The 23,305-nt window shown below is 37.3% G+C and overlaps 1 protein-coding gene across 3 annotated transcripts in view; it reads left to right on the forward strand.

Annotated features, from left to right (window-relative positions):
- ME1 (malic enzyme 1) overlaps window positions 1-23,305 on the forward strand; it is a 156,931-nt gene that overhangs the window by 130,763 nt on the left and 2,863 nt on the right. For all 3 annotated transcript variants that reach the window (XM_010707673.4, XM_085216912.1, NM_001303206.1), the window contains 5 exon segments: window positions 73-170; window positions 1,774-1,887; window positions 13,547-13,652; window positions 15,538-15,680; window positions 17,825-17,998. In XM_010707673.4, coding sequence (XP_010705975.1) covers window positions 73-170; window positions 1,774-1,887; window positions 13,547-13,652; window positions 15,538-15,680; window positions 17,825-17,998 — 635 coding nt within the window.

Here is a 23,305-nt window from a genome sequence, read left to right on the forward strand (position 1 = left end):
TCAAATGAAATGTATGCCTAATGCCTTGTTGTTCTTTGTGGACTAATAAAAGACAACCATTTATTTCTTCAGGAACAGCATCTGTGGCGGTTGCAGGTCTTCTTGCAGCTCTGCGTATCACTAAGAACAGGTTATCAGATCACACAGTGTTGTTCCAGGGAGCTGGAGAGGTATGTGTTTTTAGACAGCAGGAGTTCTACTTTGAAAATGTTTCTTAATATTTATTTAAGTTATAATGCATCCAATTTGCAAGGAGATAAAATAGGCGGAATTATCACTGAAAGCTGATAAAAGTCACTGCTTAATTCAAATGTAAACTTACAAAAATCTTTTCTGATTATGCATTCAGGCCTCATATTTTCCACAAGGAATTTTGAGATCCGTTCTCTTTAAACATGAGGCTTTAGCTCTTCAGCTGTAAATTACTGAACAGCTCTCAATAGAAACTTAAAAAACAAAAAACAAAAACAAGCAGTGCCCCTGTAGATTTTTCCTGTCATTAATTATAGTTCTCTACTATTCTTCATGTGAAGATCATGAATTTCTGAAGATTGTTATGAATGCTTATTTTTTCACACTAGTTGTTCCACATACATTCCCAAGCTGCTGACGCACAAGTCAAAGTTGTACTTATCCATAGTGTGGCTGTCAACTGGTATATGAAGTAAGACTATGGTGCCATGAAAACTTGTGAAAAATATTTTTCATGGTCACAAATCTCCTTTGTAGGTGCAACAGATTGACTCACCTTTGTGTAGTCCAGATATTTTTAATATGATTCAATATTTGGTTTCACTGAAATAGATCAGGTGTGTGGAGAATGCCTGGTGTATGTCAGTGCCTTTTTCCATCAAGACTGTCAGTCTCTAATGTTCTTTCTCCTGACTTTGCTCCATATTCAGCAGACAGATGAATTCACAGTCAAATGTTTTGGGGTTCTCTTATCAGTTTTTTCAGTGTTTCTGTGCTGCAAAGAGGTTATTGTACCTATCCTCCCAGCCATGTGAGCTCATTCCTAATAAAAGTACATATTTCTTAACTGTTAGGTAGAAAAAGAGAATCTCAGTTAATTCTCAGTGAAACTGAAAAATAAAGAACAAGAATCAGAATCACTATTGTTAATATATATGAGTTAGTAATCAAAAATACCGAGTGGACTGTTGGCTCATTTTGTTGCCTGCTTTTCAATCTATTCCTATATTTGATCTGTTGGCTGAAATATAAAATCCATTAAGAATGATATGTTTCAGCAAAATATTGGTAAGTGATTTTTTTCTTGCCACTGCATTCATTGGGAGCACAGCCAAGTCTACAGTTACAAAATGCATGAACAGTAGGTAAAAGGAGATTAATTTCTTGATGGATATTTTAAAGAAAGATAAGGAACAAAAATTATTTTAGGACTGCATTTTACTTTCTGGTAGAATGTGATTTCCTTTGGTTTAAATTACAAAGAAAAACAAACCTTTATCAACAACAACAACAACAACAAAAAAGCAACCTACAATTTTATATGACTATACGGAATAAGTGTTAGTTTTAACATTTAAATTGGAGTTTGGTTATTATGCTATCCGCACTTCAGTTGCCACCCTAAGGTGTATCTGTACTTTTCAATATGGTTTCTAATTACTGAGTATTAGTGCCCATTCATTACTGTTTTATTATTAAATAAAATGAAGTGACTTTTTTAAAATAATGGCTGGGGGAAACAAGTCAGTAGGGAATTTCTTTCATTTCTAGTTTCATATAATTCTTTTATTTTTCCTACAGGCTGCACTGGGGATAGCAAACCTAATTGTTATGGCTATGGAAAAAGAAGGGATGTCTAAAGATGCAGCTATCAAAAGGATATGGATGGTTGACTCCAAAGGATTGATAGTGAAGGTAATGCGCTTTTCTTACTCCTTTAAATGTTGTGATAGTTACTACCAGTCTGTAGATAAAGGCAAAAATATATTTTTTATAACAGAAACTACAGCAGTTCTTCTCTCTTGACTTGGCAAGCATTTTTTCTTTTTTTTTTAAAGTGTATTAAATAAATAACAGGATCCTGTTTTACTTAAAGGGAAGGTTGATTATGCCTAGAGATCCTGCACCGTTTCTGTTAGGGATGAGAAAAGCATTTCTCAGCAGTTCAGTAAAAAAAATGGTGTAGGAAATAAGTGTTCAACTTGTGAGTTTAATATTTCCCATGTTCACACTACGTTTGTTAGTGCAGTCTTGTATGAAGATGTTTGTATATGTGTTATTAGGAAAGCATTCAAAGATTTTTTTTAAAAGAAAGAAAATATTTTCAAAGAGAATGTTTTCCTGGTGTTGCAAACATGTCTTCCTTCTTTGAGAATGGAGATATATTGCTTTGAATAGCTTCTATGCACAGTGATAGAGCTCATATTGCAGATGTTGTGGTCTGCAGTGCTATCAACACTGGTCAGGATTTGAAATTGCTGAGAGACTGCATCAGTCACCCTTACTTCATTCCTTCTGTGTGCCAAAATAAGGAAACATATGTATTCCATGTGCCAGAATAAAGAAACTGGGTATGTTTTAAAAGGTGGTTATATATTTAATGGTTTGTGAGCTACTTAAAAGAAATGTATGAAAGGCTCATTGGCTCTGCTTTTTCACCCTACTTTTTGGTTAGCATTGTTTGTGGCCAGCTTTGTTGGCACTGTACTCTTTTGTGGTGTTCTTTAGTTGTCTAATATTTAGGATATTTTGTAATTCACATGCATTTGCATGAGGAGCATGAATTCAGCACTGTATATGTGAGTCAGTTTATTAAACAGTATCACAACACCTTTTGTTCGTCTTTCTACAGGAAAAATAGTGGGATCATAGACACTGAGATGTGAAAACACTGTAGTCATTTTTGGACATTTTTTGCTAGACAACATAAAAATTGTCTGATTGGGTACAGAAGAAAGCCATAAATTGCTACAGTTTAAGATACAGATATTCTTCTGTTTGTTTCGGGTTTTTTAAACAAAAGTTTGTAATGCTTTTGGTTTTCATCTAATTGCATAATGTGTTTTGGGTCCAGACACAGATAAGTGAAGGGTTGTGCATCTGCTGTAGCTGATGAAACTTAGAGGTTGCCTAAGACGAGTAATGCATTGTTCAATTTCCTCCACTGTAGTGACTGGGAATATAATTACAAAAATAATACAACTGGGTTCATGGGTAGAAATGTAATGAGCTTCACGGCCCCAAAGCAGTAAACCTGACCTTGTAGCATGGCTATGCTGAGGTTGTTAAGCAGCCTTGCTTCCCTCCTGCTTCTCTTACACCTCTCACTTCTGCCGCTAATTTGCTAGTCAGCCGAGAAGCCAGGTTGTTGTTCTTGGTACTCACAACTCATTCCTTTCACAGTTTCTAATTTTTTAGTGCTTCAGTGACCGTATACTTTCCTCAACGCCTTCTAGCTTCAGTGCTCTCAAGCAGGGCCAAATCCAATCTCTCTCTTACACAGTTCGTAAGTTCCTTTCTTCTGCCTGTTCTCTCTGATGGGGCTTTACTTGGGTTTTGTCCAAAGAGCAGTCCACTGAATTTCATGTCCTGCCTGATGTATATTTGTGAACTGTTCATGATAGCCAGACAAAACAGTTGTCTGAGATAGATTAGGGCCGACCACTACTTGGCTTGCTGGAGAATTTGGGACCAGATGTTGATGCAAGCAGTGAGAGCCAACAGTGCACATTTCAAGACCATGCTTGTTGTCCTGGAAGATCTGTGGGCAATGGTCACCAAGCTGGGCAGAGCTGGAGGGGCTTGAGAAGGGGTGGCCACTCCCAGCTGTGGTATATTTTGTGGCAGAGCCAGCTGGAACTAGAAGTTGGTGACACTACAGTGCCAAGCCTGAGCTGAGTGTGAGGAAACTTGTTCTTGGTCAAGAGCTTGCAAATCCTGCCTTTGCTTTCTTCTGATGCTAGATATCCTAAACAAAAATTATAAACAAATAAATATAAAAGTCTTAGGCCTCTTGAGGCTGGTGATTTAATTGCCAGGAAGTCATATTTACAGTAAGTAAATAATCAAGTTCTTCCTGGTACCATTCTTCTGGTCTGAGAAGGAATGCCATGCTTTATGTACACTTAGGAAATTACTCTGGCTTTAGCTGATGGAGGAAAAGTGTTGCAAGAGTCAAGAGACTTTCCAAACTCTTAGAAATGAGATAAGAGAACAGGAACATTTTTGAGAAAGCTGAACAATAGGAAGGATTCTATTCCTAGAAACCTTTTCATTACTGCTAACAGAAGATTTATCAAGCTACAGAATAGCTCACCCATTAACCAACTTTTGCTTAATCTAAACTGACTCTTATTTCTTACTGCTATCAAGAAAACCTGTACAGTGAGAGTCCCTTAAGATTTGTCTTGTCGAAAACTGCCTGATCGAAAGTAGTGTCCTGGAAACCGGGAGATCCTTCCAGTCCCAGAAGTATTCTGATCTCTTGCTTTTAACAGTATGAAGAATAACAGAATCTCTAAAGACTCAAGTAAATTATTTTTTACATCTATTTTTTTTTCTGTTCTGTCCTTTGATCACTGATTTTGCAATGCGTGGTTATAGATTTAATCATTGTTTCTCCTCTCATCTGCTTTGAATATTATTTCAACAAGTATAATCCAAAGAAAAATAACCTTGGGACTTTTGTTGACCTGAGTATGGACATCTTCTATCTTTTCTCCCTCCACCAGCCCCAAAAGCTGCCACGAAGTCACTTACTAGACTTTTGCAGCTGATTTTTCCTTTGTGGGTTTTTAATTGTTCAAGTACAGCTGTGTTTTCATTTTCTTGTATTTTATGCTTTTCTTTTTCCCTTAGGAGCAATTTTTCTTCATTAAACTGAGTTTGATGACCAGCTTTTCTGCTATGTTATGGTGAAAGAGCTGGTGGCGAAGGTTACGCTTATACTGTCTACAGTTTTGCTGTCTGATTCATTCTGAATACCTTGTAATGCTAATATTCTAGAGGGCATGCTTTGTTTATGATATTTATTTATTTGTTAATCTGCTTATGTTGTTGCTTTTGCACTCTTGTGTAATAGGAGATTCTGTCATGTAGTTGGGACTCATCTTTAACTCTGAATTTTGTCACAGGGACTGACTAGTATATGTATATTGAACTATATTAACACATCGATATGTATTGTCTCCTAAATTCCTTTTAGTTCCTATTTGCTATCCTCATTTTTCTTCTCTTACTGATACTATACGTAAGTGTAATATGTTCTGAATGTATTTTATCTTCTTTGAAGCTGCCATAATGTCATGCTTAGCTATGTCAGTGACCAAATCTTCACTCATAATCTTCAAAGACAGTGCGTTCGTTCGTGCCAAGTAGCTGAGAAAAGGCAAAAACTTAAGAAGAGTTTTATTATGTTTATTTGAGGGGATTTATCCCAACAAAAAAAAAAGATGATGCTCACCCTTTTGTACATTTTAGTTAAGTCCTACAAAATCTTCCTGCAGAGTAGTTCTTGAGCTGCCTAGAGCAATTATGCAAATAAAAAGTTTTAATATTTAAAGGGAGTGTACCTATGCTGCAAAATGTAATTTAATTCTTTTGTGAAGTTTACCTGTAATTGGCAAGATTGTTTGTATGCCATGTAATTTCCAGTGCAAAAATGAAATTCCATAACACGGGGATAAATATCATCCTTTGTTTTGAAGAGTATATCAACATGAAGTATATTGGTCTTGGCAATTTTTTACTCTGTGTTTTGTACTTCAGCACATCAACACTTTTGTGTTGTGTTTTGAGTACTTTGTATTTTAAATGTCCATCAGATATGTGATTTCATCCCCTGTAAGACTTTTGGGCAATGTGGATGAAGTGGTGCTCAGGGACATGATTTAGCAGAGGGTTGTCAGAGTTAGGGTAGTATGGTTAGGTTGTGGTTGGACTTGATTATCGTGAAGGTCTTTTCCAACCTGAGTGATTCTATGATTCTATGATTCTAAGTACAAAGTGAATGGCAAGTTCAGTGTCCCAAAATACTGAACTCTCTAAGAGGAGGACAACAACAGACATAAAAATTTTTGTTTTCTGTCGTCCTAATTATTTAGAATGAAGATACTAAAGTAATCCTGTGGATAATCCTCTAAAACATTTTCAGAGGAGCATAAACTTTCACAACTCCCCTTTTCCTACTCACTTTTGAATATCTCTGGCAATCTTATTTGGAAATTTTACTCATAACCAGTTAATTGACAGTGAGAACAATTGTCTTTAAAATTCATGGCTTAGTCAAGATTTGATACATACATAGTTCAATCTTGTCTTAGAGAATGGTGGAAAAGAAAGGACATTTGAGACTGACAGAATTACAGTGCCATCTAGGTGTGGTTGCTCACCTTATAAACAGGGCAACTCGTAATATGTGAATGATCATTCAGTGCTCAGAATCCAATTCTGACTGTCTGAATTTTACTGATTTTTTTTAATATGCTTCTAATCAATTTTATTAAAAATTGCTTAAAAAAAACCCTTTGAACTTTATTCTAGGTTTTAAAACCATTTTATAATGAGTTTAATATTCTATATGTTGTGTAATGTTATATCTGGTACTTCTGTGAACTTTTTAGTAATCTCTGCCTTCCTGTTTATCAACAGTCAATTGTTCTGACTCTCTACTTCTGTCCTTTATCAGGTCATTTATGTCTGACTGCAACTGCCCCTGACTTTTTGAGCCAAAAGACTCTTGCATCTTAGCAAAGATGCAATGTCTGGGGTATCTCCAAGCATCATAGTCACTTAAAGCAGCCTCTGTCTTATTTTACTCATGTACTGACTCAGTGAAGTACTCTGTGTTTGTTTTTACTGTTATTCTCATGACTGGAGAAATAGTCTATGCAGTTTCATCTTGAATTTATCTTGTTTTATATGAAGTATAAATTTTGCAGAAGGAAAATGCATTAATTTGTCTTTGAGTGCTTATGAATCATTATACTTGTGACTCATACTTGAAAAGTAATCTATGAAAACAGTTGAAGAGTAGGCAAAAGGCTGATTGGTAGGGTGTATTCAATTAATACCCACATTATTTTCTTAAAAAGTGACACCACCAAATATTTGGATGTTAAATTTGTTGCCATGCAGCTATTCCCTCTTTGACACCATATGCACTGGATGTTCAGATGACATGATGACCTAATCTGGATGGTTTATGATTTCTTATGCTTTGATATTGCAGTGAAGGATTGTTTTGCTCCATTGTATTTCTGTTTTTCTGTAGGCTCCCAACTTGCTCTACTTCTCACTTCTTCTTGAAATAATTGTCTTAGTTAGCTTTGTCCTGCCTGTTATTCTTTTATGCTTATCTATGGAAAGTGTATTTTGTATGTTGGAAGGACTTACATCTTCTGACAGTGTGTTTTTAAGTTGACATCAGAATTATAGTTCTTACCTAAATCTTATGTTTTACTGCCAACTGCCAATTATGACATTATCTGGTCAAAATGTGGTGGGTTGCTCTTATATTTTTTTGTTTGATTGGTCGGTTGCTTTTGTTTTCTCTATCAAATTGGAATTGGTATCAAATTATGTTAATTGTGTGTTCAGGATTTTTGTTTCTAAATGAGGTAACGTAGGAGTGCCTGTCACCTTCAAGTCCTTGATCTTCAGTGACATGCTTATATCCACACATTCTATTTTTTTTTCTATTTGCCAAGTTTGATAATTGATATTAACCTTGAGTTCTGCCTACATAAGGCATCCCATAGTTGGTGCCTACAGACATGGAGTTGAAGTCATGTAAAGATTATCTCCCAACAGAGGGATGTTTCACCCTTTCTCCCATGACTCTTAACTGCATTTTTCCCCCTTTTTCCTTGATGATTTAATTGTTGTTTTGCTTAGAACTCTGCAATAAAGAATTCAATTAAGAAAGAAGAAAAACCACAACATTTTTCCTGCTAGAAATGCTGTGCTTTTCCACTTTGGTTTTGTTTTTTTTTGTCTACAGTTCTCATGTTCTTTTGCGGTTCTCATGTCTCCAGCATTCAGGAAACCTTAGATGAATTTATTAATTTATCTGAGTGCTGATCTCTGTTCTCTTGTTTAAATAAGCTGCAGTTGACACAGCCAAATGGAGGCAAGTATTTATATAAACAGATTTGTGCCTCCCTGGTTGAGAGATGGGACCAGTGCCAGTGCAGTGTCTAATGTGGGACAGAGCAGTCATCAGGGTGCTCTGGCTTGCTCTCATCTGCCTCCGAGATGATGGAAATAGCGAGTGTTGGAGAGCTTCCAGCGATGCCACTTGCCTGCCTTACATAAAGCTGCTCTGCTCTTCAGCATTGGTACGCAGGGCATCCCTTGGAGGACCAGGTCAAACAGGCTGTGGCATTAGATTTCTAATTGGTAGCATTCATGAGATTTGCCTCTTCATTTTTTCTATTTCCCATATATATTTCTGCTGTGCGGCCTGGGCTCCTGTTTTTACAGCTGTTTTTGATGAGTTTTCTCAGGGTTTTTGATGGGTCAGTTTTGTTTGTTATCGGACCCTCCATGTGATTCCGTGGTATGATGATATGAACAATTTTCTCTGGAAACTGATGTACGTTTGCATGAAGCCTGATCCAGGGATATCCTTTCCTTGTGATGTTTATCAACCATTGTAACTAACATCTAATATTAAAAAAATAGCAAGAAACCCTCTAAAACTGAAAACTGCTTCCAGTTCACACCCGAAATGCAAGCAGTTTTCCATAAAACTGTTAATTATTGAGTTATGCTACTTTACTGTTCTCCTTGAATTCCAAATCCCAGTGTACAAATCACGTTTTACTATTTTTAATGATATGTAATATCAATGACTCTTTCTTATCCATTAGAAAATATAGATGTTTTAGGTTTGCCAAGATCTTTCGTCCATAATGTCACCATCAGAGAATGCTGCTATTGTTTCTTTATCTCTGTACTTTGTCTGCTGAATTAACACAGTCCACATTGTAACGCATTTGCTAATAAAGAATTTAGCTCATATTACTTTCCATCTGAGATACTATAGTGGCTTCTAATATAGAAACCTGTCTGTTTTGAGGTGCCTTTGTGCTCTTTTGTTCAAATCCAAAATACACCATTGGTTTCTTGGTACTAAATGATACTGTGATACAAGTAATATTTTTCTCTGAAGTCATTTCTGATATTTTCATTGATTCTTTGGACTGAGGTTTCATTAATCTTTTGAGAATAATTCTCTTCACCCTCAGCAGTTTGGAGAAAATCCATTGTACTGTTTATCCAGGCATGCTGAGAATGCATTAAAGATACTGTGGTTGTCTTCCTAGTATTTCAGTATTTAGTTTGGGGCTTTTTATTCAAGCAAATTTTGTATGATGCACAAGAAAAATTACCTAGTCTATAAAAGTTAATGAAATACTATGAGAATATGTGCCATTCAGAAAGACTTGCATAATGAAAAGTTGTCTTTCTTTCCTTTTCTTCTATGTATTTATTTTTATTTAACTTTCCTGGGATGCTGAATACATTTAAGAAGCTAAAGCAAGGAGAATATACAACCTCTTTTCTAACTTTACCTTCTTTCTTCTGTAGAAAAAGTGTCTTCCCATTCGAATAACTGCACAGCTATCATGAAAGGTCTGTTGGTTTGGCTGTGGATTTCAGTGTGAAAGACTTTCTGCCTGTATTTGGGAGTGTTATCTGACTCAGGAAAGGTGCTTGATACAAATCATAGATAACAAGAAATTTAAGATTATTACTGTCTGTTGCAGATGAGTCTTCAAAGCTCTGTTTGAACAGTGGTGCAATAACATCTTTTGAGGGAATCCCTGCTAAAATTCCTCCTCTGTTTGGCAATTCTTAAGTCCTGCATTTAAACAGTGAAAATGTATTCAGACTTGGTGTGCTGAAAGGGATGCATCTTTAGATCACAGATTTTCGGAGTACTTTTCATTGAGTGAGTGAATTTTTAATGCTAAATGATCAAGACAGTGCACTCAGAAAACAAATATGTTACCAAAGATGTTTCTACTTAAAAGTACTGGGGCTTCATACAGAAGGCCGGAGCTCATTGGAACTCTTTCTTAGTGTTAGAATATTTTGCCAATTGAAAGAAGTACCGGTGAGCTGCATGCCATGTTAGTGTTAGGATTAAGCCAGGGGGAAGGCTTGAGGCTTCTGGAAGACCTTTGATTGCCATGCTGACAGGTCTGTTTGAGTTGCATCTCTCCTGAGTCAGGAGTGAGAGAGTACAGAAAATGGTAGGAAGCCAGAATGGGCACCCCTGAGTTTCAGCTCTATCCTTTTCCATCTACTGTCCAACAAAATCTCAGTGAATTCTCCTTTTTTTTCTGTAGATGTTTTGGGGGGCACATTTGTAGGCCTCTACTAAACAGACTTGCATCTCCCTAGTCTAAGGTCAAGCACATAGAAATTAATTGTTTTTTCCTTCCTGCACATTTCTCCCTTCATGCAAGGCTTCCTTGTTGGCAGGGCACTAAAGGATGCCTGCAGTGCTTTTTTCAAACTTCGTATTTTTGCTGAACTTCGAATTTATATTCCCCAAACTGGGGAATTCTGATCTAAAACACTGTTCTCTAAATCATCAGAATTTTGTAACCAAATTTCAGAGAAAGTTTTTAAGGAGGCATTGTGTAGATCACTGAATTAATGACTAAAAATATTTCTTCAAATCTATTATAATATATACACATATAAAGTATATATATATAAAACTCTAACCCTAGATTTCTCTTACAGACATTTTCCAAGCTAAAATCTCTGTGTACATAGCTGTTGTTATTTTTGCTAAGCCACGGAATTGAGTATTTCATTTTCAGTTAATATACTAGAAAAATATTTACTTGGAGATGTGATTCACTCTGACTAATGGGATCAAACTAATTGAGGTCAAAACCAAATAAAGAAGTTTATCTTTTCATTTTTCTTTCTTTTTTTTTTTTTTCTTTTTTTTTTAGAATGGTAGAAATTAAATGTGTGAAATTGAGATTGGGTAGAAGTGATAGCCAATGGCTTGTGAAGGGATGCAGTGGATCACATCTAGCTTACTGTTTGAGTACCTCCTCATAGCTAAGTTAATGAGATGATCATTAGTGTAAGTAGGAAATGGGGTCTGGGATCCTTGGGGTTATGTCAATAGGTATGTGGAAAGTTCTTCCATGATTTTGGTTTTAAAATGTTGGAGTTCCTCCTCAATAGCCAACCAAACATAAAGCTGTACAAAGAAAAGAGTGCCAATGTATTTCTCCATAATAAGTCAGCTTCTGACCTCTTAGCTATTACTGATTGTAGAAAAATAGGGCTTTTCATTTCCCCATCAATCTGCATGCTCCCATGACCAGAGCTGCAGACCTGTATGCTCTGAGGGCCTGGGACAGGCTGAGGAGTGGGCCAGCCCGTATCATAGCTCGTAGAGGAGATTTATTTTATATTGGGTAGCCTCTGGGGGACTGAATTCAAAGACCAGTTTGAAAATTGGCTTCCCCAGTAGCTGCCTGATAAGCCATCAAGAAACAGGTTGAAGGAGAAGGGGATGAGAGAGAGTTTTCCACAGCACCCATTCCCAGCTCCCACAAAAAAAAAAAAACCTTCCTTGATGTCAGGCTCTTTGTAGCACCTAAATTTCTAGCAACCTGCCCGTCCCAATGTATTTCATTATTGCATTCTAAATTATTCCTAGCAACAAGCTTTTGGCCAGGAGATTATATGTACAGTTGTTCTTTAATAGCTTAAGAAAGTCATACTTTCCCCCTGCAAATATGAAGGGAGACTACTGTTTTGAAATGGACGCATCTCAGATGTGTGTGCATAGACTGTGGTGACATCTGCTGGAGTACTGGAAAATGGCAGATTCAAAATGCGTATTGATGGGGAAGTGATTGAAGCACAAATATGTCAAAAATTGTCTATATTGCAGCGCTCTCTCTCTCAAGGCTGAGAAGTCTACGTTTTACCCACAAAGGAAAGTAAGTGCCTGTACGGTGGGATTTCTCTGGTAATATTTCCAAGAGAACCCTTAAGACCTGTATATACACACACAGATATAAGCCTCTTAATTAGAAAACTGTATTTTGGTTACTAAAAAAGAGAACCCGAGGAGTATAAATCTCTGGAAATTCGTTGTCATCAGGGATGAGTCAAGAGGAGCTGGCATCCTGAGGCAGAACAGCTGACCGCATAACAGATGTACCCTGCTTCCTGTGGTACCATCTGGAAATTTTACATACAGTTGAACATAAAAATTTGCCTTTCATTTGGTGTACCAGTTCCTGTGCTTACTGTTCAAGGAGCAGCAGAGGAACTCCAGCATTGCCACACTGCATTGTCTAATGTGTACTAACAGATTGTTCGTGCTTGTTAAAATTAAGCAGAAAATATCATTTAAAAAATGACTTGAACCCAATAGTATGTGCAGTACTAAGCTGAGTTAAAATACTCAGATTCACAGACTTCAGTGGAATCACAGAATGAATTCTGTTCCAGTACTTTCTGGGATTAAGGAAACTTTTTATTGTTATATGTAATATCCTATTATTGGTAGGATAAGGCGTGGCTATGGAGACAAGGATACACATCTGTATACAGCTAAATTATATTTCACATCCTATTTTCCTCCTGCACTTCCCTACATATCTGTATCCTCTTCTATCTCCTTAAAGGGTAAAGTGTTTGAGGGTCTGGCACTGTCTCTGAGATTTGAGTTTGAGAGTGCCCACACAGTGGTGGGACTGGAGGTCCCACATAAAGAATGGCATACATTCTTTAAGCAGTTTCAGCTGTTCTGCTGTGTGTGTATAGACAAAGGTCCATGCATTTAGGCAGTGAATGTAATATTTACAAATGTGGTACCCTTCGTGCCCCCATTCCATGTCACTGAGCTCTGAGCCTGTCAATGTGCTGTCCTGTATAGCCCTTTTTCCTGCATCTGCCATGGAAACCCTGTTAGGCATCAAAGGAAATTGCCAGTGTAGATCACGCTGAAGTTTGTTTCACAGCTAAGTCAATTTTGTTAATTAAGAAACAGTGCACTGAGCAGGTGGTTAGAATATTTTTTATCCTTCAGAATGAATGAATGAAGTACAAAGAAGTATGAAGTAAAATAGTCTCCTTTATACTTTCCCCTGTATAGTCTCTCTGTTTTTAGGGAAGAACAAACCTGAAAAAAGCTAAAAAAAGCTTCTTGTCCTGGCACTTCTGTGTTGTTTGTTGTATAACAAAGAGATTGAGCAAAACTATGACAACTTTAAAAATGCTTAAAAGAAATTTGTGATGTGTTTGTTTAATTGTTAATACAGTTGGTTTCTAGAGCTTTTATGAATATAAAGTAAAATTATTGAATTTAATTCCTCTGCTTCTTAGAGAAATAGATTTCTCCTGAGCTATCCTAAGTGTGTTAGCTATAAACAAGGTAACTTGTTCTAATATGGTATTTGTTGACAGATCCAAAAGCAGAAGTGAAAATAGGATGTGTTGAACCACTTCGTAAACTGATTATTCCAGGATATTAGGTTCCACAAAGTTTATAGTAAATATCTTTTTCTTTTCCCTTGCTCAGGGGCGTGCCTCACTAACAGAAGAGAAAAGTCGTTTTGCACATGAACATGCTGAAATGAGAAATCTAGAAGATATTGTTAAAGATATAAAACCATCTGTGCTAATAGGTAATTTCTTTTACTTTAAAGCAATGACCTTATTCTTTGTTAGGAAAAAAAAAAAAAAAAAAAAACAGAGATGTGGCTTTGTCTGAAGACAAGATCAAGTTCCTCTGACCAGAGTTTGCCTTTGTGGTTTTTTAAGAAACACCAGGAACATAATGGACTCTATTAAGCAAGCGAACAAATATCAGCTATCCAAGCATGTAACACTGCTCTCACTCCAAATCAGTTTTACAGGAAAAATAATCCAACTTGTTTTAAACATCTAATGGAGAAGCTTATCACCTTCCTCATTTACTTCTGATCTAATGAGGACAGTGTAATACAAATGACCTCAAACTTAGACTGAGAAAACAGAGTTAAGCAAATGCAAAGCTATGTAATTATGAGCCAATTGTATCTGAATATTCTTTTCCTTCACATTTAGGTCCTTAGCCGTCAGTCCTTTGTGAAGACCAAAACACAGGTTTTAAAAAGGCTTTTGCTTTTGTAAAAGTTGCAGGGTTTTGATCTCAGTGAAGAATTGTTCAACTATCTGCAGTTTGGTTGTTGTATTTCAGTGACAGTTTCAGGAAAAAAAAAGCAAGTACTCTTGAATTATTACTTAGTATGTAAAACTTGAACAATTATCTGCCTAGTAAAATCATTTAGGAGATGCTAGAAAATCTGAAATGCCACAGTGAAAATTATGCTATATTTTGACTATGCCTTGAACACATGGCCCTTATGCAGTAAAATCTGCTTTTTGACAATGATCATAAATGAGGTAAAGAAATTTGACTTGGGTTTGTGTGCTTTCCTTGTGCAGGCACCAAGCTGACCTTTAGAATGGGCAGTGTTGGGATGCACCTTTAGGCATGAGTGATGAGAAGTTACAGTGTTGACCCAGGAGAGACCCAAGATGCAGACTTCCATCTCCTGGCCTGCATTTGGATCCTTTCCTACTCCCCCACCCAAGCATTTTTTCTTGCTGTGGAAACTCAGAACGCTGTGTGGAAAGCAGAGCCAAGTGTCAGGATTCTGAGCAAGGAAAAGGCCACCTTCTCTACAGCCTGTGTGAGAGGTTTTCCTGAGAATATAGACAAATAAAAGTTCACTCAAAGGACTGTTTCCTGTGGAAAGCATGGCGATCAAAAACTTGACCATTAGATTCCCAGCTCTTATAGGTTAGGCAGAAATACATGTTTACTTGACATCCCAAAAACATGATTTCCTTCTCCCCTCCTCATTTTTGGATAGTGAAGCATCTGAGATCCGAGATACTATACAGCAGCTACACGTCTACACCACAGCAGAATCCAACTTAAATTAGATGCTTTCATACCACAAGACTGGCACCTAGTCCTTGTGGAAAGCATTTATAAGTGTGGACAGGATTGGGGAAAGAAAACCATTACTTTTAATCTCTGGTAGGATGGAAAGTGTTGTATTTTAAAAGATTGTTGCTGTCAGGGAAGCCTTAGACTTTTAACTGAAATTATCTGACAGTTGAGGCTGGAGATGACAGCATGACCAGCTGTAGGAAACAGAGGCTGTCATTTATCTTCTTCTTGCCACATAAAAAATTGAACACTGATAAACTCTGAGAAGTCATAAGACTTAACAGACAGAGATACACCTATCTACTCAGTAAAGTGAGAAGTTCACCAAAACTCTTGGAGATGTATAGGGCCCATTCTTATGTTGGAGATAACACTTAAGTTTCACAATTGCAAAATCTTGTATACAAACCTTTTTTTTTTTTAACCACGTGTTAAGAAAAGAGTTGAGTTACATTTTAGAAATGAAGGTATGCAGAAAAAGAAATACTGTTCTTCTAAGTGTGGCATGTGTTACTTACCTGGCACTAATTACCTTTTCTGCTTGTTGTATGTGTGTTTTTCTTTCTTAGGAGTTGCTGCAATTGGTGGTGCTTTTACTAAACAAATTCTTCAGGATATGGCTGCTTTCAACAAAAATCCGATTATTTTTGCTCTCAGCAATCCTACCAGCAAAGCAGAGTGTACTGCTGAGCAGTGCTACAAATATACAGAGGTAACCAAAAAGTAATACCAGTCTATGTAGTTTAAAGCAAACCTCAAATTTAGAATGGGGAAAAGGTAGAGGGTGAAATAACAGATACTGATGTTTCTACCTGTAGCTAAGATTTAATTGAATTGACAGACTTTATCAAGACAATTTCACTGAAGTCAATACAAGCTAACACTCTCATTAAAAAAAAAAAAGCATAATATTTGTTATAACTGAAGGATCAGTAACTGTCAGTTATGAAGTCTTATGCCTGTTTTTGTACAGTACCATTTGTTTACTGCTGTGTTAATAGCAGTATGCATTTCATTTGAGACATTACAAATACACTTTACAGTAAGAAAATATGTCAATAAAGGAAGAAAATCATTCAAATATTTCTTTACTAATAATTACTCCACTTGGAGTAATTGACTCCTCTTACGAGGATTTCTGGTATGGAAATATAGGTGAAAATAATTTATTATTGTCTTATGCAAGTGCTAATGCACACATTATCTATAATTCAGTCTGGAATTTGCCATGTACAAATAGTTGACTGTATGCATTTTATAGTGGCTTCTGTTTGGATTTCTTTTTGAATGCAGGGCAGTTTGAACGACAGCTTCAGTGTTTAAAAGACAAATTTAGCATGGCCATTGCCCACTGAAACGTACACAATTACAGTGCAGTGCAAGAATCAGGGAAGCGGACTGCATGGAGGGCTGGCTAAAATGGGTAACAGCATCTGGCAGGCAGAGAAAGGGATACACTGAAGCATTTGATCTCTCACCAAAACATATAAAAAACAGGCCAGGAAAATATTGCAGGACACCAAACTAAACAGAATTATCTTCTGAAGAGCAAATATGGTATATTTTAAAATGCACACTTTCAATTCTCTAAAATAGGCATGGATATTTCTGATACAAAGTGCCTCTGAAGTTTTAACATGACATTTATCACCTCAGTAATACTAGCATAAATGAAAGCCAGCTTCTCTTCCCCACCTCAATTTACTGCTTAAATACTAGGGTGTTCTTTCCTCAGTTAGGCAGAAGCTCAGAACCTTTGGTGCAGAGCCTCTGAGATATCACTTCTTCCCCCAGTGCTCTGAAACTGATTGATACCAAGCCTAGTACTCCAGCTGTCTAGTGCTAAGCTATTAGCAACATCAGCTTTGCTTCTCTGTCTGGCCACCTCATGTGCTCCTGCCCCTATCTGCTGGCAGTGCTAGAGCAGGCCCTATGTAGCCTCCCTCCTGGTCAGCAAGGAGGGTGCTTGGACCACGTAGCACTCAGGTTCAGTCCCACATGCTCTGCCATGTAAAATGAGTTGGCTACTCTTTTCATCCTCAGGATAAGTGATATGGCATAGTTTGTATCATCCACACAGCTAAGTTCTCTGATACCCCCAAACAGGCTAGGTTTTCCGTGTTGCCTGCTGGTTCCAACCAGTGTTTGGTGCCTGGGATCTGTCTGGGACAACAGCACCATCTGGATTACTTGGCACTACCCAAAAGTCTGGAAACAGGTGTAGGTCTATCAGTATTGGGTGTTCACATACTAGCTCCTGAGCTGGTGTCCAAGCCCTACTCAGTGTGTTACAGTAGGTGAATCCACACAGTTCTAGCAGAGGAAATCCCATCACCAAACTGTGCTATAGGTGCACTGTGGAATGGCATTCCTGGGACATAACTGGCAACTCTGTCCACCATTGAGCTGTGGGGTCACTGGAGAAGGCTAGAAGTGAGCTGCTCTGCCTGTCCACAGCTTCTCAAAAATTGCCCTGTCTTTCACACAAACGTGCAACACTTGTTGGCATTGGTGCCGTTTTTGTGGTAACTTTGCTGTTGTTTTGGGAAAAAAAGTCCAGTAGCATCAACCATTGTTACTGATACTTACCTCTCTTACAGCGGTAGGTATCTACTTTCTTCCCATATGCCCTTCCTCTGGTGTGGACACACAAAATGAGTAATTGGTGCAGCCTTCACATCTTCCTCCTCTAAACTGTACAGATAGCTATCATTCCTGAACATGGCAGTATGTACTCTGTGACATCAGATAGACAATCACAAGTAATTTCTATACTGTTGAAAATTTCTCAGCCAAATATGTGAACAATATATTTTCAAATAACATTATTTCTTTGGTTTTCTCTTTACAACGTAGGGACGTGGCATTTTTGCCAGTGGGAGTCCTTTTGATCCAGTCACTCTTCCAAATGGAAAAACTCTATATCCTGGGCAGGGTAACAATTCCTACGTGTTCCCTGGAGTGGCTCTTGGTGTTATTTCATGTGGAATGAAACATATTGGCGAGGATGTGTTCCTCACAACTGCTGAGGTACTGTATAAAAATTATTTAAATTTCTTAAGATACTAAATAATGGTAAATAATAAAAAATTATACAGAAATAACTAAATATTATCTTTAAAATTGAGAAAATAGTGACTTTTTTTTTTTTTTTTTTGATGGGTTCTTTATTTACAAGGTATACTATTTCTTTTTAACAAGGTGATCCTTGGACATCTGATGTAAACTTCATGTTCTGTTAGGGTAGAAATGAGAGAGACCCTTTGGAATTATACTGTCACGGGTGCCTATATTCAGTTCACATACAAGTTTACTTTTAGACTTGTATTCTGATGCTGGTAGCTTTGGGTGACTTTTGTGGGTGTTGTGCTTGCAAAAACTACTTGAATTTCTTTTTTTTTTTTCTTCTTTTTTTCTTTTTGTTAATATTGAGTAGAGTTGTTGGTATCATTTCTGAACCTCTCCTGTCAACAGCTGGTGAATGTGCTCCATTGCTTTCTGGTTATTTGCACCTCAGCTTGAGGTGATATTATTCTTTCCATTTTGATTCCTATCCTTTTCTGCACTGGTTCTTCTCTTTCCTCAAGCAACATATTATCATCTTTGTTCATCATTATTATCCAGCTTTTTGTCTGTCCTCCTTTATCTCCATCTGGTAGATGAGAGACAGAGCAAACATATTTCATTTTGGGAACTCACTGACCTTTTCCAAAAATTGTTCAAAATCTGACATCTACAGTCTTACAGTATGACATTGCAAATGCATAGGATTATCTCTTCAGCACACATCAGAGAAGAATCTGGCTAGAGGCCCTTCATCAAACAAAATAACCAGGAGTTGTTGAAATCAAATGCTCTTACGCAGGTGTTTTTTTGTGTATATATATTTTTTATTTTTATTTTTAACAAAAACTCCAAAAAGGACATAAGTCAACTGCTTTTTTGCTGAAGAAGATTGTAAATTTCTATACTTTCCTGGATCCAACATCTTTGCTCATCTGCTATAGACAGATAGCATCCTTACCACTCTGCTCTGACTTTATCCTTGTCCCTTCATTCTCCTGCATTCTTGCACCGTCCTGATGTTCCTGCCTCCTCTGCATCTGCACCAATGTAATGAGCCTCACAAAGTTCAGCTCTGTCCATGCACATTCATTCAAAGCCTGATGCTTTCTTTTTTCATTTGTTAATGGTACAGAAAAAAGCATGGCTAGCCCCAGTTTACCAAGGTAACTATAATTAATCTTGATTCTGTGCAATGATGATTTTTACCTACTGCAGTTTGTATCCATTTGTCATCCACATAAATTCATGAAATTGCAGTGTCCTGATCCTTAAAGAAACTGTACGAGGAACTGGAGAACACATCAGTAGTGGCTTACACAGAATAAGCCCAAAAGCAATGAAGTTAGAAATTATGGAACAATCAAAAAAGAAAAAGTTGCACCAGCTAGCAAAAAAGAGAATGCCTGATGCAACTCTAAAGGATATTGCATTCCAGCATCCTTGCTCCTTGTGTCCTCTTCATGGATTAAAGGGAAGAAAGTGGCCCTTTACTATCACCCTGAGGCAATTGGTAGACAACATAATTCTTTGACTGATGGTATGTGGTATGAAGCTTTCTTCAAGGGCAGACACTTGCATGCTGCCATTGCTGGGTTTCTGATATTTTGTTTGAAGGTACATACTACAGCATCTTTTAAAAGGTTTGCCAACAGCTTGCCCCCTATGAAAAAGACATTCACAATTTCCATCTTTAAAATTAGTAGAAGGCCCAGACTGTCTCCACTAGCTTTAACCATCTTAGGAGGGCAATGATCCATCTCATAAGTCTTTGGATAATTATATCCTCCCTTTAAATCCTGCCCTGTAATTTCAGTTGGACACGGTGATCTTCACTTGCTGGTCTAAACTGCTGTGTTAAACTGTTGACTTCTTTCATTCTAGATGTTGCTTTTGGTTTGGGTGAAATGACTCCTGTGTATAGAATGTTGACAAACGAAAGATGACACGTGTAGATCAAACTGTGCTTTAAGTTGCAGTCAACTAAGTCACCAAAAACTCATTTTGAACCAAGAAACTTAACTGGAAATAAAATGGTCTCAGAAATATTGAGGAAGTTGTGAAATGCTACCTTGAAATAGATGTTCTCTCCTGACTCTTCCTCTCTGCTAAAGATTTTCCTACACAAAGTACCTTCCCCCTTAATAAAATCCCTAGTAACGCTTGACATGTGAAACTATTTTTGTCCTGCATGGAGAATCTGTATTGGCACCAGGTTCAATGAGTAGCTATTTGCAACACACCTGGAACTGAAAGAATTCACATTTGGTCTTCCTCACTGTGTGAGAGGCACTTTATTACTGGGGATTCAGTGAGCTCAAGGCAGCTTAGTGAGCAAGGACAGACCTGGCAGATCAAAGGATCTTTGCCCAAAGAGTTATCAGAGGTGTTAAGGACAGGAGGGCTGCTTAGGCCCTTAGCTGAAATTACAGTACAAAGCAAAGGTAAAATTTGTAACTGTTTTTTTTTTTTTCCTTTAGATATTTTCCAGTGGAAAGAAAGAAATCAAAATAGTCCCCTGTGTTTTCCAGAACATTTGTTAGTACTCTACATTTGAAATGGAAGGGCCCAAGATGCTGCAAAAGTTATGGAGCCAAAAAGATGCTTTTTAAGTAAAGGAATCTCCTTGGTTTAGTGGAAACTTACTTGAAAAAGTATAAAATCCAAGCAGCCCAGGCTGCATGCCTGCTGCTGCTTCTTTGTGCTTTGCTGCCCTTCTGATTAAATTTGATAAGTCACAAATAGTTGTAACTACAACAAATTCTACTTTCAGTGTTCTTTTCTTCATGCCAAGTAAAACAGAATATAACTTTTATTTAGGATTGATAAAGCTAAGGTGCTGTAAAGCTGTAATAGCTCTTAACTGTAGGCAATTTCTCTAAATGACAAGGGGCACTGCCTATTCTATGTCTTACCTAACACAACAGAAGGGAAAGAGAATTATGAACCAATTGAATATTCCTGACACGTGTTACTTACAAGTTACTTCTTCCAACATAGAATTTATGTCCTATAAAAGTCAGGGAGCCCCTATTTGTTTTATTCCATTTGTCCAATCTTGGCTGCCTATCACTTCTTCTGTTAAAAACTGTAATTAACTAAACTTTGAACAATGAAAAGCTGTCATACTGAGTTGGACTTAAGACCCAAAGAGCTATGTACTCTTCTGTAAAGCAGAAGCTGAGGAAGAGAGGATAAAATAAGGGGAAAGGAAGAGAGATCCTTCTGCTGAAAATGTGTTCTCAGCAATCTGTGCTATACAGACTTTGTGAATTGGAAGTTTTATCCCTGCACGGCTTTCTCTCACAAATGAGACCAATGACTTTTTAAACATTTGAATATTCCAACATCTTTTAGCAATTAGGATCACAATTTATTTATGAGTTCCATGGAAAAAGAAACTCCTTTCATGATTTCCTGCTGCCTGATGATTTGGGTTTCCTATAGCATGATGAGAAATAATCACCTTCAGTTGTCTTTTTTTTTTTTTTTTTGTATTCTCTTGCAGTCTTCCCTTCTTTTCTTTCAGAAGTCTGATTTTCTTGTACAGAACCTAACCTTCTGATTGCCCTTGTTATTCTTTATACCATTCACGATTCTACCCTATTCTTGCTTGAAGTAGGTAAAGAAACGTGCACAAAGTGATCTTGCATCCCAGATTTATACACTGATGATAATTGCATTTTCTTTGTTCCCCACATTTTCTTAATAACTCCAATTGTTGATTCATCATTTTTTTCCCATTGCCATTGACCTAATGGTCTCAAAGAACATTCTTTCAGAGACCACACAAAGAATGCGTCATTCACTTCGAAAATGTTTCCATACTTTTGCTTATATAGGAGAATGTCAGAAGGAACAGCATGCCATCTGTACAGGCTAAGCTTGCTAACTCTCCTGCTTTAAGCATCACCTTCGTGTTTTATGGCTTGCTTTCTATCAGCCCTGTCACAAAACAGAAGTACTCTGTCCCCGACCTTTCTTTTCAGTGGTGTATTTCACTGACAGCAACTTGCTGTTGATCATTTCAGATTTCATCTTTTCTGCAGAATCTCACTGAACTGTGAACAGCAAAATTCTCTTTTTGTAAGCTCCTCCTTAAACACGCAGGTGTATATCTTGTTTTATCAAAGGGCTGTGCACCATTTTTGGATAACCTAGTTGCTGTTATGGAAAGCAAGCAGTAGATTTTATGTTATCATAGCTCCCCCTAGAGGAGTTTTATGTCTACTGTATTTGTCAATATCAGATTAAAAGGTAAACAAATAATCTTCCTTTACCTGTTTTACTGAAGTAGAGTATGCAACCTCTTGCTGCACTTGTTACAATTTCCCCTCCATATGGAAAACACTGCTGCACCTTGCAGGGTGTCAGGTAGATTACCCCACATAATGCCCACAATAGGGTAAATTCTTTCTGTCCCCAAGACAGACAGACATATGTATTTGTCTGCTTCCTTAAAATAATTTAATATTTTCGTAATATTTGAAAAAGATTCTGTTTTGAGAACTGTAATAGTGAATGCTAGAGAAGACAGCTTTTAGTTCTTAAACTACTTGAAGCCAAACCATGTCTAATATATGAGTTTTGTGCTTAGTTTGCTTAGAAGCTATTTAGATTTGTTTCTGACTATCAGCTCCCTAGAAGATACAAAGGTGGACTGCTAAAGAACTGAAACCATCAAGTCCACCAAAGAGATTCCAGAATAGAAGCCAGGTTAGTGAAGTGACCCCAGCTGACTCTCAGGCTCAGCAAACCCAAGGCTGGATTATCATGAAATGCTGTTCTCTATTTCAGATCCCAAAGTGACAAACAAATCTTAGTTAGCGATAACAAGAATATCATTAGACCCAAAGGTATCTTCAGGATCCTTTGCTTCTTAAAAGTTATCTGTGGTAGTAATAGAGGAAGTTCATGAAAAAAGACAATGTGTGCAGTGTCTCTTCACTCTTTTGAGAATGCCCTCACACTGCATGGTTATAGGTTTTTCATGGGGCCAATGAGGAAATGGTCAAATTTTCTCCAGCTTGTCATGCTTTCCTGATCTGTTCATTACTGGAGGTGACTGCAAAACGCTTCCAGTCTTGGTGGAAGGACCAAGCAAGAATATCCAGGCTGTAGAGGAGATGCTTGGATGTGAATCAGAACTTCTGTGTCATTGATTCCCCTCATCAGTCTGGTGGAAATAATAAGTAAATCAAACAGAGATTCAGAATAATTTCTCTATTAATCTGCTGTGGCTGAGGTGACAGACCTGCTGCAGCATTCTGGTGG

Source organism: Meleagris gallopavo, chromosome 2, assembly GCF_905368555.1.
Source record: "Meleagris gallopavo chromosome 2, MGAL_WU_HG_1.1, whole genome shotgun sequence".
NCBI classification, from domain to species: Eukaryota; Metazoa; Chordata; class Aves; order Galliformes; family Phasianidae; genus Meleagris; species Meleagris gallopavo.